This window comes from Tupaia chinensis, unplaced genomic scaffold (genome assembly GCF_000334495.1).
Source record: "Tupaia chinensis unplaced genomic scaffold, TupChi_1.0 Scaffold000054_1, whole genome shotgun sequence".
NCBI classification, from domain to species: Eukaryota; Metazoa; Chordata; class Mammalia; order Scandentia; family Tupaiidae; genus Tupaia; species Tupaia belangeri.
Genome location: NW_006159512.1, coordinates 4,643,773 through 4,663,133, shown reverse-complemented (window position 1 = coordinate 4,663,133; position 19,361 = coordinate 4,643,773). Strand labels below are relative to the sequence as shown.

At 44.0% G+C, this 19,361-nt stretch overlaps 1 protein-coding gene across 1 annotated transcript in view; it reads right to left on the bottom strand.

Annotated features, from left to right (window-relative positions):
* SPIC (Spi-C transcription factor) overlaps positions 1–11,546 on the bottom strand; it is a 14,876-nt gene extending 3,330 nt beyond the window's left edge. The window contains exons 1-5 of the mRNA XM_006141389.3: positions 11,477–11,546; positions 9,601–9,626; positions 8,340–8,433; positions 6,743–6,855; positions 4,173–4,281 (exon numbers count right to left, since the gene is read on the bottom strand). Of these exons, the coding sequence (XP_006141451.1) occupies positions 4,173–4,281; positions 6,743–6,855; positions 8,340–8,433; positions 9,601–9,603 (319 nt within the window). The 5' untranslated portion in view covers positions 9,604–9,626; positions 11,477–11,546. The remainder of the gene's footprint in view (positions 1–4,172; positions 4,282–6,742; positions 6,856–8,339; positions 8,434–9,600; positions 9,627–11,476) is intronic.
* Positions 11,547–19,361: the final 7,815 nt, after the last annotated feature.

Genomic DNA, 19,361 nt, shown 5'->3' with positions numbered 1-19,361 from the left:
TTGCAGTGGTCCCTAAGCCTACCTCTCTGGCACCCCCTTCAATAAAGTCTACGAACATGAACAAACAGGGACCAGCAGTTAGCATAATGGCTATGTCACTGGACTCCCATGTAGCCAACCGCGGTTTGAGTCCTGGACGCCGGGCACATGTGCGTGCGTGCCCAAGATCCCGAGGGGAGAATGGAGAAGGGATTGAGGTGTGGCCATCCCCCCTGGGGGGTGATTTCTCACTTTCTATCTGTCTCTGTCTTTCTGGTGAGTGCATGCGCCTTATAGCAAAAACTTCTCCAAAAAAAATGAAAAAACAAACGAAAACTCTCCTGTCTTTCATCCATCCAGTGGTCAAGTCAATCTTTTTTTTTCCCTTGGAAGAAGTTTTTGCCTTAGGGCACATGGGGGGTGGGGGGAACAAGACAAGACAATGAGACAGAAAGTGAGAAATCACCCTCAGGAGGGGAATGGCCATGCTGCAATCCCTTCTCCATTCTCTACCCAGGATTTGGGCATGCATGTACACATGCCTGGTGTGAGTTTTGAACCATATTCAGTCATGTAGGAGTCCAGCAATGTAACCATTAAGCCATTTGCTGGTTCCAGTCAAGTGGATCTTAAGGGACTGTCATCTTTTTAAATTTGTTAGCGTAATGGCTATGTCGCTGGACTCCCACGAAGTCAACCGCGGTTTGCATCCCGGACCCGGTGGCTTAAAACTCACGCCGGACGCATGTGCATGCGTGCCCCAAGATCCCGAGAGGAGAATGGAGGAGAAGAGATTGCGGCGTGACCATCCCCTCTGGGGGGTGATTTCTCACTTTCTGTCTCTATGTCTCTCTCTGTCTGTCTGGCGAGCGCAGGCGCCCTATAGCGAAAACCTCTCCAAAAACAAACAAAAAAAACTTGTTGGGCCAGCTGGTGGGGTGGTGTGGTTAAGGAGGTTGGATTCCACGTGGCTGACTGGGCAGTTAAGTCCCAGACCTGGCAGTTTGAAAAACATGCCAAGTTTATATGTGTGTAGGAGAAATGGAGAGAAGGGACAGTGGCATGGTCATCCCCCCATGAGATGTGCATTTTCACTCTTTCTCTCTCTCTCTTTGCCTCTCTGGTGAGTACATGTACCCTCTAGAAAATCAAATTTAAAATCATTTTTCACGTTTTAAGAATTATGTTTGCATTCTCTGTACGCCTGTGTGAGTGGTGTCTGAGTCTAGCTATGTTTTGATCCTCCGGTGTTCACCTCTCCAGTAGCTGGGACTACCAGTACACACCACCCTGCCCAGGTTTTAGAGTGGGCCAAAAATTGAACCCGGGCCTCCCATGTGACTTCAACCTGCTGAGTAGTAGCATCCAGGGTGTGTTACCATGGTTGGGCCTATTTACGTTTTAATTTTTTAATTTTAATTTGTTTTGTCCTTTAAGTGCCAGAGGGTGCATGCAGTCATGAGAGAGACAGACAGACGGTAGAGGGAGAAAGCATCCCTGCCCCAGTGGGGAACGGTCAAAAGCTCTGCAATAAAAAATACTGATAAGGTGCAGGCTTCATACCTAGAGTTTGTTTTTGTTCAATTTTATGCATTATTCGGGACCAGCAGTTAGCGTAATGGCTATGTCGCTGGACTCCCATGTAGTTGACCGCAGTTCAAGACCCGGACCCGGTGGCTTAAAACTCACACCGGGCACGTGTGCATGCGTGCCCAAGATCCCAAGAGGAGAATGGAGAAGGGATTGCGGCGTGGCCATCCCCCCTGGGGGGTGATTTCTCGCTTTCTGTCTCTCTGTCTATCTATGTCTGTCTGGTGAGCGCATGCACCCTTGGACTCAGAGGCCTCTAAAAATAAAATATTTAAAAATTTTAAAAAAATATGCATTATTCTTGTTGGGTTAAAATAATACTGCACATTTAGAACTTTTATGACTCTAGAATACAGTATGCCATATCAAAACAAAAATAGGACCAGCAGGTGGCATGAAAGATAAGGATCCTACAAGGCCCACTGAGTGGTTCAAGTCTTGACTAGGCAGCTTGAAAACCATGATGGGATGAGGCCAGTAGATGACATAGAGTTTGCATCACTGGACTCCCACACCGATCGCAGTTCCAGTCCTGGACTCAGAGGCTTGAAAATCATGCTGGACACATGTGCATGCATGCCCCCGAGATCAATCCTGGGAGGAAAAAGGAGGAGGAGGGATGTGGCATGGCCATTTCCCCTTGGGGAGTGATTTCTTACTTTCCCTTTCATTGTCTCTGTCTCTGTCTCTCTCTCCCCAGATTGCAAACATGCCCTAAGGCAAAAATTTAAGAACAGAAACAGAAAAAGAGAAACACAATGGGAATGCGTGCACTTGAGTCCAGAATCCCAAGAGGAAAATGGAGAAGGGATTGCAGCACGGCCACCCCCACCAGGAGGTGATTTTTCATTTTTCATTCTCTCTTTCTCTGGTGAGAACATGTGCCCTTTAGCAAACTAAAAAATAAATAAAATAATTTTAGGCAGCTGGATCCATGGTGCAGCGCTGCTGGCACAGCCAGGTCGCACACATGATAACCACATTCAAATCTCTAGCTGGTCAGCCGAAGTCCTCTGGGCATGCATACAAGTGCCCCAAATCCAGCAGGCTGGGGAAGAGGATCCCAGTGTGACCAGATCCTAGAAGAGTGCTCGTCATCTCTCCCCTGCCTGCCATGTGCCCACTCTAAATAAATTATCATGATAAGATCATTTTAAATAACTATGGTAACTTATTTTTTAAATTGTACCTTAAATTTAGGGTGCATCTTACATATCTTAGTACCTTAAGAACCAATATAGTAGGTGATCATGAACATATCAAACATTACAATGGACGTCCTATATATATGAAAACATGTCAGTGTCATTTTGAGAAATTATCTACAATGCTAGGCTATGAGCATAATACTTTACATGAGTTTTCTCATTTAAATTTTATAGCAATTAAAAACAAATTTTCGGAGAGGCTTTTGCTATAGGCTGCGTATGCTCACCAGAAAGACAGAGAGACAGAAAACGAGAAATCACCTCCCAGGGGGGATGGTCACAATCCCTTCTCCTCCATTTTCCTCTCGAGATCTTAGGCATGTACACATACACGCCTGGCGTGAGTTTAAGTCACCGGGTCCAGGACTCGAACCATGGTTGACTACAAGGGAGTCCAGCGACATAGCCATTACGCCAACTGCTGGTCCCACAATTTTAAAAAATTAGTACAATATTTGTTTTCTGAATAAGGAACTGCAGTACAGAAGAGTAAGTGATTTGTCCTGGTTCACACATATATAGATCTCACACTCAGCTGCTGAATTCAATAATCCAAACATTGGGACCAGCAGATGGTGTAACGATTATGTCATTGGACTCCCACATAGTCAACTGTGGTTTGAGTCCCAGACCTGATGGCTTAAACCTCACACCAGGCACATGTGCATGCGTGTCCAAAATCCCAAGAGGAGAGTGGAGGAGAAGGGATTGTGGCATGGTCATCCCCCCTGGGTGATTTCTTGCTGTCTGTCTCCCCAGTGAGTGCACACCCTCTGAAGTAAAAAAATCTCTCTAATGTGATAGTAATATTCAAAAAATCAAAAGGTGCAAGAATTTTCATGAAATTTTCATAGCTATTTCCTAATTGCCTGGACAACCTTGTACCAATTTACTCTCCCTACAATAGAACATGAGAGTGTGTGTGTCCCACATCTTAGCCAGCAGAGGCTACTCTCCTGCTTTATCATTTTTGCCAGTCTGTTAAAGTGAGCCCATCTTCTTCTTAAATTTGTAAAATCATCATTTCAAATTTAGAAAGCAAGCCGCCAGGTGCAGAACTCCAACTGCTTTCGGACTTATGGCAGTCCAGTGCCCCCACCACCATGCCACCTGCTGGCCCCTATACATGTATACATTATCCTTGAATACAGATCTGTATGCATTAAGTGATGCTTCACGGTTTTGCAACATCTCTGTAAATCAATAGGAAGTCTCACCCTAGATGAGTGAGTACTTGAGTTCGGAGTAGTTCAACTGGTCAGAGTTAGATTAGTCTCAATGACAGTAAGAGAATACTTTGCAAATACAGTGTCAAATCCAGACAAAGTCTCCTTCAGGCTGCTCTGAGGGAGATCTGATTATTTTATTTATGTAAGGAATAATGGATCAACATACCTTTTCCTCCCTTTTGCTGGAAAAGGACAGGTGGTACCAACTGGTTTTCAGTTACGCTCTGAAGAGATTGATGAATATTTCCTTCCAAATAGAAGTCCGCAGCACTATTCTACATAAATAATGCAAAAGGATGTTAAGTGGGACCTTCCCTGTGATCCCATTGTCTTCTAAAGTCAAAAGCTGACAGCAGAAGGAGTGCTAAGTAGCTGCCAGATTCTAAAAGGTCCTACCCCCAACTGTAGTCAGCAAGTTCCCAGGGAAGACCTAGTATCACACTCTATGTAGGGAGAGGACCAAGTGACCAAAGGTGATCTCTGGCTTTGTGATGAGTTCCATGTCCTCCTCTCACTATGAAAAAGCAAGAGAGGATTTCTTCTCTTCTTCCCCTTAAAAATGCCCAGTGAGAAAGAATCATTAGTAAAGACTGAAGTGCCAGCAAAAGGGAAGATAGGCTTCCATTCCTGCACTGGATGCTCATCTGGGCAAGAGGCAATAAAAGGAGGAAGACAGCTGGGACTAGCAGATGGCATAATGGTTACATTGCTAAACTCCCACATTGTCAACTGCTGTTCGAGTCCTGAACTCAGCAGCTTAAAACTCACTCTGGGTGCATGTGTGAGCATACCCAAGGATCCTGAAAGGAGAACGGAGAAGGGATTGTGGTGTGGCCATTCCCTGTGGGGGGTGATTTCTCACTTTCTGTCTCTCTGTCTCTTGTCTCTCCAGCAAGCATACACATCCTATAGCAAAAATCTCTCCAAAGGAGAGGAAGAAAGAAAAAAAGAAAGGAAAAGAAAGAAAGAGAAAGGGAAGAAAGAGAAAGGAAGGAAAGAAAGAGAAAGAAGAAAAAATAAAGGAAAGAAAGGAATAAAAAGAGGAGAAAGATGGCAGCCAAGAGAGGGAAGGCTGCAGCCCAAGCTGCCATTACATATAACGAGGATTAATAGGATACAGTGAGAAGGGCTGGACTTGAATCATTTTACCACACCCCACATGAAAGAATTGCCCAGCAGGAAAGAAGCCCTCAACCATAGGAAGATTGTGTGGTACATTCTAGAGGTCTGGAGTTGAAAGTTGCCTGAGATAGCAAGAGAAAATACTGGGCCTCTTGGATTTCAACTGGCGGCCCTAAGTGGAGGTAGAGGAGGGTCAGCTGCAACCCAAACTCCTGCGAAGATACGTCTTGTGAAAAGGCCCTGAGAAAAACCACTTACAGGGACAGAAAAAAAAGACATCTGAAATAGCACGGTTTGAAAGTAATGGTTGAGGGGTCAGCAGATGGTATGGTGGTTAAGGCACTGGATCCCACATAGCCAACTCTGTGGTTTTGAGTCCCAGGCCCACTGGCTTGAAAATCACCCCAGGTGCACATATGTATGTGCCCAAAATCCCAAGAGGAGAATGGAAAAGGGATTGTGGTGCGGCCATACCCCCCAGGGGATGATTTCTATCCTTCCCCCTTATTCCATTTCTATTTGTCTCTCTCTGGCAAGCGTATGCAGCCTATGGCAAAAATCTTGAAAAAAAAAAAGTAATAATTAAAGAAAAATCAAAACCATTTGTATCTACATGCCACCACATTTAGACTGCTCAATAAAAGGAATGCATGATGGAAACTATAAGAACACACAAATGGAGAGATGGTAAGAACATCTCCCTTTGCAAAGGGCTGCTAAAATAGAAATGAACTGATTCAATACAAGTAGCTAGCTAGAGCAGCAAAGTCAGTGCAGGCAAAGTGTGAGCTTTTGTCCTATGGCTTTTAGGGGAAGGTTTTTGCAGTTTTCCAGATAGGCTGAGGATAAGCAGTGAACTGGGAATCCTAAAAAGAATACCAGAGACAATGGGAGGAGGATGGGACATGGCAGAGGGTTAGGGATAGGGAATCAAGGATGGAAAAAAAAAAAAAGGAAAATGTAAAAGACATAAGAAATGGAAAATTGTTTGTTGATAACATGTATGTTGATGTGCTTGATTGAGCCAACAGACAGTGTATTTTGGATGGAAAATTCATTTTGTATACTGTAATGATGTATAGCATATTAATGTTAAAAAAAAGAAAATTAATTAATAAAAAAAATAATGAGGAAAAAAAAAAGCCTCTTCTTGACAGAAGTTTTCAACCTATCCTGAGACTGGGTAAAGAGCAATGAATGATGAGGGGCTGGCAGGTGGTATGGTGATTAAAGGTGCTGGATCTCACATAGCCAAACGTGGTTCGAGTCCCAGATCTGGTGGCTTGCTTTCTTGCTTTCTTTTTCTCTCTCTCTCTGTCTCTCTTCGATCAAATTAAATCATATTAATATTAATATTAATGACAACAAAATAGAATTGAATAAATAATTTTTTTAAAAAAGAGCAACAATGAAGGCCAATTTCCTTCTTGACATCATTGATGATCGCTCACGAGGACTACCAAATTCAGACCACACAGATGACCGCCAGTAAGCATGTTCGCAGTTAGCAATGTCTTTAAACGGAGTTTCGGCTAGTAAATGCCAAGAGAAAGGCTGGTACAAATAGGAAATTTGCCTATGATTGGAAGAGGGGTTCCTGGTAGAGGTACTCACTATTATGGTTCTCCAATTATAGAAAGGTTCCTCTGGAGGCAGCATCCCGTAGCAGCTGGAACTTCCTCGGACATGAGGATAATGGTTGATGAAAGCCAGGTAATTTTTGTAATCTAATATTAAAACAGAAAAAGAAACGGAAAAAATCAGAGTGTATTTATTTAGGCAGATAGATAGATGTTTGTTTATACTTACGTAGAATTGCTCGTAACTTTAGTTTCTTACCACTTTGTACTTTCCCTGTGTTTATTCCATTATCCTGGAATTACAGAAACTTTTTTTCTTTAGGTTTTTGTTATAGGGCATGTGCACGTGCAAGAAAGAGAGAGACAGTGAGTGGAAAAGTGAGAAATCACCCACTCCTTCAAGGGGATAGCCACGCCACAGTCCCTTCTCCGTTTTCTTCCTGGGATTTTGGGCCCAAAATCGCATGCTCCCAGTGTGATTTTCAGCCACAAGGTCTGGGATGCAAACTGTGATTTGACCCTGTGGGAGTCAAGCATCTTAACCACTATGCCACCTGCTGCCCCCTACAGTCACTCTTTTACATTTCTTTTCCCTTTACTACTGGTGTGCATGCTCCTTGCAGGAATGTCCCACAATGCCCTGCATTAACAAAAGGCAACATATTTGTGCCTCATCCATACAGTCTAAAGGCTAATGGGAGAGGATGGATAAAAATACTTATTTTTTTTTTTGGGGGGGGAGGTTTTTGCTATAGGGCGCGTGCGCTCGCCAGGCAGACAGGAGAGAGACAGAGAGACAGAAAGCGAAATCATCCCCCAGGGGGGATGGCCATTCTGCAATCCCTTCTCCTCCATTCTCCTCTCGGGATCTTAAACATGCACGCACACGTGCCCGTCGTGAGTTTTAAGTCACTGGGTCCGGGACACGAACCACGGTCAACTATATGGGAGTCCAGCGACATAGCCATTATGCTAACTGCTGGTCCCAAAATACTTATTCTTCCAAGTAGACTATATCTAGGGGAGGGCAGACAGAAGGTCTGTAAGATAAATTTAGAAAAATTAAGAGCCTTTTCTGAAGAGTTAAAGCAGTATGTGCGTTAGATACGTGTCAACCAGATATCCTTCAGAGCAGATAATCAGGTTTGTGTCTTCCTGTGCAAAATGTCATTTGCTATAGTCTCATTTTTATGTGAGACTTTAAATTTATTTCAGCTGGATAACCTGGATGCTTTTTGCATTGAAAGCATTGATTAGAATCAATCCTAGGTGCATTAGGTAGAAATGGTCTTCCCTGTTCTGATCATTATTCTTACATTGTATGTAACCAACAAGCCATCTGATGCTACAGCCAAAGAGGGCAAATAAGCCCAGCATAGTGACACAGTCGTCAGCCAACCGCAGTACAAGCTGCAAGCCACATGGCCAACCACAGGCTCAGAGCCTCCAGGTCGGCCTACTCACCAGGATCCTGATGAGTTAGAGTGCCGTGGAAAGGGATTCACTGTGTGACAAGATCTTATCAATGTGTCTCTCTCTCTCCCTGCCGCTCTCTCTCTAGAGCTCATACATGCACTCTCATGAATAAAATAAATAAACTTCAGTAAAGAAGGTAAATGACTTGTCTTTACCTGGCGAGTACTGAAGGTCTCCAGTTGAATGTTGCCTCAGTACCTCGAAAGCATCTTCGAATGCTTGACCCAGCTTGTCTTGTTCAACACAAGTCTGTTGGTACAATGGCAGAACTCTGGAGTTACAAAATTATCAATTCAACTTGATTTTTCTGAAACGACATAGTGCTTAGTCTAAAGGAAAGTTTCTCAGTCTCGGCACTGTTGGTACTTCGAGTTGGCTAAGTCTTTGGTTTTGTTTTTTGTTTTTATGTTTTTTAGGGGGTCTGTCCCATGCAGTGTAGGGTGTTTAGCAGCACTCCTGTCTTCTACTCACTAGATCCAATAGAATTCCCATGGCCATGCTGATCAAAAATGTCCCAGAGGGAACCAGCAGTTAGCATAATGGCTATGTCACTGGACTCCCACATAGTCGACCGCAGTTCGCATCCCAGACCTGGTGGCTTAAAACTCATGCCAGGCGCGTGTGCGTGCATGCCCAAGATCCCGAGAGGAGAATGGAGAAGGGACTGCGGCGTGACCATCCTCCCTGGGGGGTGATTTCTCGCTTTCCGTCTCCATGTCTCTCTCTATCTGTCTGGCGAGCGCACGCGCCCTATACCGAAAACCTCTCCAAAAAAAAAAATGTCCCAGACATCACTAAATGACTAAATGTACCCTGGGGGACAAAAAACAATCCTAACTGAGAGCCACTGCTCTATGGTGTATTGTGTAGAGAATGGTATTCATTTCATAGGATAGTACTTAATATTCTTGTAAAATTTTGGCAAGGAGTTGTAGAGCAAGGATGTTGATTTTTAAAAAGGGATCAAGGAGGGAGCAGCATATGGCGTAATGGTTACGTCGCTGGACGCCCACGTAGTTGACGGCAGTTTGAGTTCCAGACCCAGTGGCTTAAAACTCACACCGGGAATGGGTGCATGCATACCCAAAATCCCAAGAGGAGAATGGAGAAGGAATTGCATCGTGACCATCTTTCCCAGAGGGTTATTTCTCACGTCCTGTCTCTCTGCTTCTCTTTGTCTCTCTGCTAAGTGCATGTGCTCTATAGCAAAAATCTCAAGAAAGGGGGGGGTCAAGGAAATAACTTTAAGAGAATCTGTGAATCATTAGTTAAAAATGAAAAGATCTTTATTTCAAGAGTATTATCTCTAAGACTTAACATTAAATTGCTTTGCAAATCATTTTATACTTTTATTAATTTGATCCAAATCTTCTACTTTTAAAAGAGAGTAAATAAGATTTAAAAATACCAACTTACCATTCTTCATTAATAAATTGATGACTCTGAAAAAGTTCAATATTTAAAACACAAAATTAAATACAATCTCTAATTTACTTCTGAATTAAAGATCTTGCTCAAAAATATTTTCTAAAGCTATCTTATGTAAACCAAGAGTATCATTTGAATTCTCTTTGATGAGTACAGATTTTCTTTCTACAAAATTTCCTACAGACAATTGCTTTCTGTCAATATAAAACTTTCTAAATGTTAAAATAACTAAAAAGAGTTAATTACCTGAACTGCTTAACTGATAAGGGAATAAATATTGAAGTAATTCAAGAGTATATTTAACTATTTCAAAATTATTCTAAGCATTTAAGTAGTTTAAAATATTGAAAATCAAAATCTTGTTTTGTTTTTACCTGAGCACAGCTCTCCTTTATAACAATAGGTTTTTCTTAAAGTTTTTGGTGACATATAGGCTTCTGAGAATCTGGTAAAAGATAGGTTTTTCCCCTGAAAAGTGGCTTTACATTATAAATCATGTAAATTAGCCTATGAAGCCTATGGTAGGCTCCCAAGATTCTGAAGTCAAGAATTCTGGCCTTGGGACCAGCAGTTAGCATAATAGCTATATCGCTGGACTCCCATGTCGTCGATCATGGTTTGCGTCCCAGACCCGGTGGCTTAAAACTCATGCAGGGCGCGTGTGCGTGCGTGCCCAAGATCCCAAGAGGACCATGAGAAGGGATTGCGGCCTGGCCATCCCCCCTGGGAGGTGATTTCTCGCTCTCTGTCTCTCTGTCTGGCGAGCGCCCGCACCCTACAGCAAAAACCAAAAATCTTCCCCAAAAAAAAAAAAAAAAAGAATTCTGGCCTAAGGCTAGCCCAAGACATGGTGGTTCTGATGGCTGAATCCTACGTGGCTGACTGTACAGTTCAAGTCTGGACCAGTTGCTTGAAAAATGTGCCACCGCATGAGTGGGAGTATCCAAAAATCTGGAGAGAAAAACGGAGGAAAAGGAATTGCCATATGGCCATGTCCTTTGGGGAGTGCTCTCTCTCTTTCTGCCTTTCTCTCTAGCAAATACATAAGCCCTACATCAAGATTTTTTTTTTTTTTTACATCAAGATTTTTAAAATAAAAAGATTTCTGGCCTGTATACATTCTGTTACCTACCTCCTTATCTCTTTCAGTAACTTAGGTTTTGCTTTAGTTATCATAGACTTACATTAAATGCTTTTTAACCATGTACTATAGAAGAACACACCAAACAAATGCACACAAAAAAAAATGAGTGATAATTAGGAGATCACAATGCTTATCGCTTTATTTAGCAAACCCAGAAACACAGCTTATACAAGTTCTTAGCTCTTATCCTATAAACACAGTGAGCTTTTTTTAGTGTTTAACACTGAATAATATAACAATGAGATGATATAATCTAAAGCTAGTATTATACATACCCATAATTTATCAATATAACATCTTAAATAGCAAAATTCTATTGAAATCACTATACCATGCCATTGAAACAAAAATATGAAGAGAAAATCTATAAATTACTATTCAGGCTATAATGTCTAATGAATTTTATCAGAATCATATCTTTTTCTAAAAACAATTCTCAATGACTTTCGATTAATTATGCTTCAACTCAAAAGCCCTAAAATGCTGAACGTTGTATTTTATACTAAATACTTCAAATCAACTTGTTCTCTTTGACTAAAGTACTCAAGACTATAGTAATTCTTAAAAGAAGCAACCCCCGGAAAAATAAGCTTGAAAATATTATCGATCACTAGAATTGGTCAATTATTTCTTAGTCAAACAATGAGAAACACTCATAAGACCAAAGGAGAAAGTGAAGTTACTAAAAAATATTTTGAAAAACATAAGCCAAACACTTACCAGGAAGACACTTCAACCCTTTGCAAAGTTGTTTCATTAGTATCTGAATTTTTAGGACACAACTATCCAGAACACACTGGCAGAGTTGCATTAAATAGCTGTTTTTTAAGGAAGTGCTACAAAAGGGGATTTTTTTTAAAAGATACAGTGCCTTCATAATTTCTATTTCATGATACAATTGACAGGGGGGGCTATTATTTTGAAGAAGCACATCATAGTTTGCATCCTAAGGGCCGAAAGCATTCAAACAAGCCAAGTGCAATCTCTGGCTGACTTCAGCCATGGCTCCTTGGTGTGCGTGTCCTCTCCCGGACACCCCTGACTTCTACAACGCGTGTCCGCTCTTCTCTTTTCACTTGTATTGCCTCTCTCCCAACTCTGGGCTATCGACCTTTTACTACCTTTCTTGCCTGGATTATTAGCAGCCTTACTCTGACCTTGCCTAAACAGTTTCTTTAAAGACTAAACCACTGGGATTCACTATCTTCTTACTTAGAGATCCTAAAGACTCAGGACCCTGGCCCTGGCATGTAGACTCTATGAACAGCCTTAACTTTATTTCCCAACAGTCCCTGAAAAGAAAATGGTGGGGTCATCAGGCGGCATGGTGATTAAGGCGCTAGACATGGCCAGCAGTTCAAGTCCCAGACCCAGTGGCTAGAAACTCACACTGGGCATGCATGAATGAGTGCATTCCCAAAATCCCAGGAGGAGGTGAGGAGAAAGGATTGCCTTGTGGCCATCCTCTCTGGGGAGTGGTTTCTTACTTTCCCTCTCACTCTCTCTCTCTCTGGCAAATGCCTATGCCCTATAGCAAAAACCTTAAAAAAAAAGAAAGAAAGAAAGAGTAAAACAAAGGAAATGGTGGGGCCAGCAGACACTCTGGACTCCCACATGGCCGACTGAAGTTCAAGTCTCGAACATGGTGGCTTGAAAATCATGTAGGGCATATGTGTGCCTGAAATCTCAGAAGAGAGGAAGAGAAGAGAATGTGGCATAGCCATCCACCCTGGGAGGTGATGTCTCACTTTCCCTCTTACTATCTGGTGAGTGCACGCACCTGATGACAAAAGCCTCAAAAAAGGAGAGAAAGAGAAGGGAAAAGAAAAACAAAGAAAAAAAAAAAAAAAAAGAAGGAAATGGGCCCAGCTTGAGTGGTGAGTCAAAGCATGCTGAACCACAGTGCTGGGACCACATGGCTGGCTGCTCTGACTGATCCCCTGCTGGTGGCCAGGTGCTGTGTCTGTGCCCAAGGTCCTGACTAGCTGCAAGGCCCAGAGAAAGGGATTCTCCAGATAAGACCCTGTTATAAAAGGTGCTTCTGGAACCAGCAGTTAGCGTAATGGCTATGGCGCTGGACTCCCACGTAGTCGACCGCGGTTTGTGTCCTGGACCCGGTGGCTTAAAACTCACGCCGGGCGCGTGTGCGTGCGTGCCCAAGATCCCGAGAGGAGAATGGAGGAGAAGGGATTGCGGCGTGGCCATCCCCCCTGGGGGGTGATTTCTCGCTTTCTGTCTCTATGTCTCTCTCTGTCTGGCGAGCGCAAGCGCCCTACAGTGAAAATCTCTCCAAAAAAAAAAAAAAAAGGGTGCTTCTCTCTCTCTCCATATGTGCACGTGTGTTCAAAAATAAACTTTTACTGGGGCCAGCAGGTGGCATGGTGGTTAAGGTGCTGGATTCCCACGTGGCCGACTACAGTTTGACTCCTGGCTCTGGCAGCTTGCTTCCTCACTGTCTCTCTACCATGGGCACATGTACCCTATAACAAATTAAATCGTAACAAATAACATTAAATAACTCTTTTAAAAAATATTTTTAGGGACTAGCAGTTAGCATAATGGCTATGGTACTGGACTCCCATGTAGTCGACCGCGGTTCGCATCCTGGACCCGGTGGCTTAAAACTCACGCCATGTGTGTGCGTGCCCAAGATCCCGAGAGGAGAATGGAAGAGAGGGGATTGTGGCATGGCCATCCCCCTGGGGGGGGTGATTTCTCGCTTTGTCTCTCTGTCTCTCTCTGTCTGTCTGGCGAGCACACGTGCCCTATAGCGAAAACCTCTCCAAAAAAAAAAAATTTTTTTTTAAACTTTACAAATCCACTTCATGACCTAGTGGTTAAGAAATCACTATCTCTTGGGACCAGCAGATAGTGTAATGGTTCCATCACTGGACCCCCATGTAGTCAACTGCGATTTGAATACCAGACCCGGCAGCTTAAAAAACTCATGCCAGACATGTATGTGTGCATGCCCAAGATTCTGAGAAGAGAATGGAGGAGAAGGGATTGCACTGTGGCCATTCCCCGCCCCGAGGCAGGGGGAGGTGTGATTTCTCAATTTCTGTCTCTGTCTATCCCGCGAGCAAACATGCTACACCCTATAGCAAAGATCTTTCTCAAAAAAAAAAGAAAGAAAAAAAAAAGAGGGAAAGAAGAAAATAGAAAGAAAGAAAAAAAAAGAAAGAAAGAAAGAAAGAAAGAAAGGGACCAGTAGTTAGCGAATTGGCTATGTCGCTGAACTCCCATGTAGTCGAGTCCCGTCCCGGACCTCGTGGCTTGAAACTCACGCCAGGCGCGTGTGCGTGTGTGCCCAAGATCCCGAGAGGAGAAAGAAGGAGAAGGGATTGCGGAGTGGCCATCCTCCCTGGGGGGTGATTTCTCGCTTTCTGTCTCTATGTCTCTCTCTCTGTCTGGCGAGCGCATGTGCCCTATAGCAAAAACCTCTCCAAAAAAAAAAAAAGAAAGAAAGAAAGAAAGAAAGATCATTATCCCACATGTCAAAGGCATGAATACTAGCCCTGGTGGCTTGGAAACACATGCATGGGCGCCCAAAGTCACACTAAGAAATGAAGAAGGGATTGTGGTGCGATCGTGCCCCATTTTCGGGGAGTGCTTCCTCCCTCTCTCTTGGGGCACGTGCACTTGCAGAGGGAGGGGTGTAAGAAAGCTGGAGTATGCCACAATCATTTCTCCTCCATTCTCCTCTCAGGATTCTGGGGGCACGGGCACACGTGCCCAACATGTTTTTCAAGCCACACCGTCTGGGAGAACCATGCCCTCAGCCATGTGGGATCAGCCGCCTTAACCGCTGCCACTGGCTAGCCCACAATTTAAATACATAACCAAACAAACTTGAAAAGAATAAGGAGAAACCAAAAAAGAAGAAGGTGAAGAAGAGAACATAGAATCCATACTATTGGCTTTCCTCAACATCTGGATGCAGTAGCCACATTCCCTCAACATCTGGATCCAGTAGCCGCATTCCCTCAACATCTGGATCCTAACTCCAGAAAAGCTGGGAGAGGCTCCTGGGCGACAGTCTGGTGGGAGACGCTTTGAAGAGGCAGCAGCACTGCAGAGCAGTTCTCCAGTTCTCTCACTTAGCGTAAAGTTGACTCGGATGGGTTTTGGTGGAAACCGTGGGGTGCTCCCTCCACCTATCATGTCTACCTCTTTCCCAGTCCAGCCCTCTCCGCATTCACACATTTCATCTTACCTGTCCATCAAAGCCCAGTCTAGCATCCGCTTGTACAAGGTAAAAATAACCTTCTCCACCGAAGCACTCGGCTGCATCACTCTGAGCTAACTGGTAACCTGCCATTTTAATAGCTGTCACATTTGCCCAGGGGGAAAACTGCCTAAGAATTTTTGGTAAACCTGTGGGCGGGGGTAAAATGAGGAGGGTGTGCGATTTCAAAGCTGTCAGTGATGTTCTGTTTTGCATCTTACAATTTGCATTGCTCTTGAGCTCACCTTCGATAGGACTATTGTTCTAGATTGGCTACTTTTTTGAGCCAATTTGTCATGCAAATGAAAACATACAGCCTCTCTTCTGAAATGCAGATATTATAATACGAATTATAAAACTGTTATCGATACACGTTGATTTGTTTTTAATCTGTACTAGCCCCTGTGCCCACACCCTTTTCAAACCGCCCTATTTCATTGGATTCCTTTATTCAGCAGCTATATACTAATTAGCTGTGCTGGGGCACTGTCCTAGGTCGGGGATCCTCAGCACGCCAGAGAAATATTAGATAATGATGTGCTGAGGAACAACACCACAGGGAGAGGTTGTAGAGAGAGTGTGGGCTCAGGGTGAATGACAGGGGAACGTCGGAGGAGGGAGCGGGTGTGAGTTAAAACCCATGGCAAGGGAGTAGAAGTGAAATAGACACGAAAGGATCTGAAGGAGTACTCTTGCAGAGGAACCGGCGGGTGAAAAGAGGCTTATTTAGGGCACAGAAAGAAAGCCAAGGGAGGGCCAGCTAGTGGTGTGGTGGATCCCACATGCTGGACCATGCAGTTCAAGTCTCAGATCCCGTGACTTGAAAACCACGCTGGGCACATGTGCATGTGTGCCCAAAATCTCAAGAGAAAAGGGATGGTAGAGTGACTCCCCCCCTCCCGTGGGTGTTTTCTCACTTTCCTTCTCTCTGTCTGTCTCTGGTCAGTGCATGTGCCCTGTGGGAAAAGTCTTTTAAAAAGAAAAAGAAAAAGAAAGAGAGAAAACAAAACAAGGAGCTGGAGGAAAATGAGCTTGGAGCCCAAGACAAACCTGGAGAGGAAGGAGGAGCTCCAAACTCACTCATGGTTCAAACCCGAATGTGTTAGAGTAAGATAGTGGTTACTTGAGTAGCCTCATTTCACAGAGGAGGAAACTCACTGAGGTTCAAAAGCATCTTGTGATTTTTTTCTTTTCTTTCCTTTTTGCTTTAGCGAGATAGTTGCTATAGGGCACGTGCGCTCACCAGAGAGACAGAGAGACAGCGAGAAATCATGCCCCAGTGAGGGATGGCTACACCACTATCCCTTCTCCTCCATTCTCCTCTCAGGATTTTGAGCACACACGCACACGCCCAGCATTAATTTCAAGCCACTGGGTCCTGGACTTGAACTGCGGTCAGCCATGTGGGAGTCCAGGACATAACTGTTATGCCATCTGCTGACCCCATTGTGATTTTTTTCTTAAAGTCCAACTACTAACGAGAGATGGGTTGGGCTAGATCCAGATCTAGGTCTTCCCAATTCTTGTGCACCGTGTCAGGTCTGAAGCCCTGAGTGTGTGGTTTAGATTAGGCCAGAGTGCTGAGTCCCATGGTGGCCTCCCCACAGCACCCAGGACACCCGCAGATCCTTGTCATAATACGGCCCAGAAAGCATTTGAAAAGACTGGAAGAGCATGGGGACTTTCTAAATCAGTATTTCCTTTTTTCTTTCTTTTTTTTTTTTGGGGGGGGAGAGGTTTTTGCTATCATGTGCGTGTGCTCATCAGAAAGACAGAGAGAGACAGAGAGATAGAAAGCGAGAAATCAACCCCCAAGGGGGATGGCCACACCACAATCCCTTCTCCATTCTCCTCTCGGGATCTTGGGCATGCATGCACATTCGCCCATTGTGAGTTTAAGTCACTGGGCCCGGGACTCGAACCACTGTTGACTACATGGGAGTTCAGCGACATAGCTATTACACTAACTGCTGGTCCCTAAATCAGTATTTCCTTAGCTGGCATCTCAAGAGCTTTATTCTACAAGGTGTTAATAAATGGACCCTAGGGCCAGTGGGTGGCATGCTGGTTGGGGCCCTGGACTCCAACTTGGTTGGCTGCAATTTGAGTCCCGGGTCTGGTAGCTTGCTTTCTCTCCCCTCCCCCCCAACCCTTCCTCTCCCTCTGTCTCTTTCTGATGAGTGCACATGCCCTGAAGCAAATTTTAAAAACTAATAATGGTGGGCCAGCAGGTGGCATGGTGGTTAAGGCACTAGATCCCACAAGGCCAGCCAAGGTTCAAGTCCCAGACCCGGCGGCTTGAGACTCACATCAGGTACGTTTGTGTGTGCCCAGAATCCCAAGAAGAGAATAGAGGAGAAGGGATTGCGGTGTGACCATCCCCCTGGGGGGATGACCTTTCACTTTCTCTCTTACTGTCCCTTTTCAGTGAACACACACTCTCTATGGCAAAAACCTTAAAATAATAATAATAATAATAATAGTGAAAGACAAGCTTGGATAATTCTTTAAAAAACAAAAAAAATTAGAAGCCCCTGTAAAAGTGCTGAGTAGAAGCCAGGGTTGCTGCCTAGAACGTCTTTAGGAAAGTCAATGAGTACATTGTTTATATACATGCACACACACACATACATACATATATATAATCCTATATTACAGATGAGAAAATAGAAATGTAGCTTTGGGAGCCTCTGTAGGGCTAAGGTGTGAAGATGTTTTTGGCAACGTGAAAAGATGCAATAGTCCTTTTAGGATTTTAGAGGTCAAAACTCCTATTACTTAAGAATCTGATGAAAGCCCGGAGTTCTTTCCCCAGGAAAATGCCATCAGCACACCTTTTCAGATGAATCCTCCCAGGAGGGCCCTCGACTCCAGTTTAGGAGCCCCTGCTACACTGTATTATGTTAGCTCTGAGGACTGCCTCTTTTTTATCTTATTTTTTCCAGAGGTTTTTGCCATAGGGCACATACACTGGACTGAGAATAAGAGAGACAGGGAAAGTGAGAAATCATCCCCTCGAGGGGATGGCCACATCACAATCCCTTCTCATCCATTCTCCTCCTGGGATCCTAGGCATGCACATACACACACCTGGTGTGACTTTCAGGTCACCAGGTCTAGGACTTGAACCGCAGTCAACCATGTGGAAGTCCGGTAATGTAACCATTATGCCATCTACTGAGCCTGGAAGGATTACCTCTTGAGACATTAGCACCCCATATGCACACTTATGCACGTGCCACACGCACACACACAGCGTGGTTTTTTTGTTTTTGTTTGTTTGTTTGTATTTTGGCAGGGGTGGGGTGATTTGAAGGAGAAGGGTGTTGTGAACAACGATGCTTCTCTCAACTCCAGAAGTGAGCTGAGTAACAAGATCATGGCACTGGAGAGCCAGCAGGTGGCGTGGTAGTTAAGAGCGCTGGACTCCCACGTGGTTGACCTGGCAGCTTGCTTTCTCAAAGGCTCACGGGCAATAACCCAGGACGAGCTAGCAGAGTCCGGCCCTTGGTGAGGTCAGCACGTTTGCCAGCCGTGTTTTTATCACTCCTCTAATGCAACTCTCCTGTGTAGGGACCTGCAGGTGGCGTGGTGGTTGAGGGTGCTGGACTCCCACATGGCCAACCACGGTTCGAGTCCTGAATCTGGCGGCTTGCTATCTCACTTTCCCTCTCTCTCTCACTCTATCCCTCTCTGGTCAAATTGAAATAAATAAATAAATACAGTTAAATAAAATAATCATTTAAACAATTTTAAAAATAAATAAATAAATAAAAGGGGGGTACCAGCAGTTGGTGTAATGGCTGTGTTGCTGGACTCCCATGTAGTCGACCATGGTTTGAGTTCCAGACCTGGTGGCTTAAACTCACACCGGGCACATGTGTGTGCATGCCCAAAATCCCGAGAGGACAATGGAGAAGAGATTGTGGTGTGGCCATCCCCAGTTGGGAGTGACTTCTCGCTTTCTGTCTATCTCTCTCTGTCTTTCTGGTGAGTGCACGTGCCAGAAAGCAAAACTATAGCAAAAACTTCTCCAAAAAAATCATGGCACTGAAGAGAGGATCCCTGATTGACAAATTCTCTTTTGCAGAAGTTCATTGCCCTCAGTGGCAACTGAGATAATTTTAGAAAATCTTAAGCAACAGATGGGAATGTGCTGGTGCCAAAATCAGATAGTGCCAAGCTTCAGGTGGGAGAGTTCATTTTTTGAGAACAGGGAACTGCAGAACCCAGGAAAAGGGAGAGCAAGTTCAAACACTTATGGTTCTCTGCAATTTCTATTTAAAGAATTAAATAGTAAAAAATAATAAATAAATAAAGCAATTATTTAGGGGACTAAAGAACTGAGCCTTTTTTAAAAAGAAGATATTTTTGCAG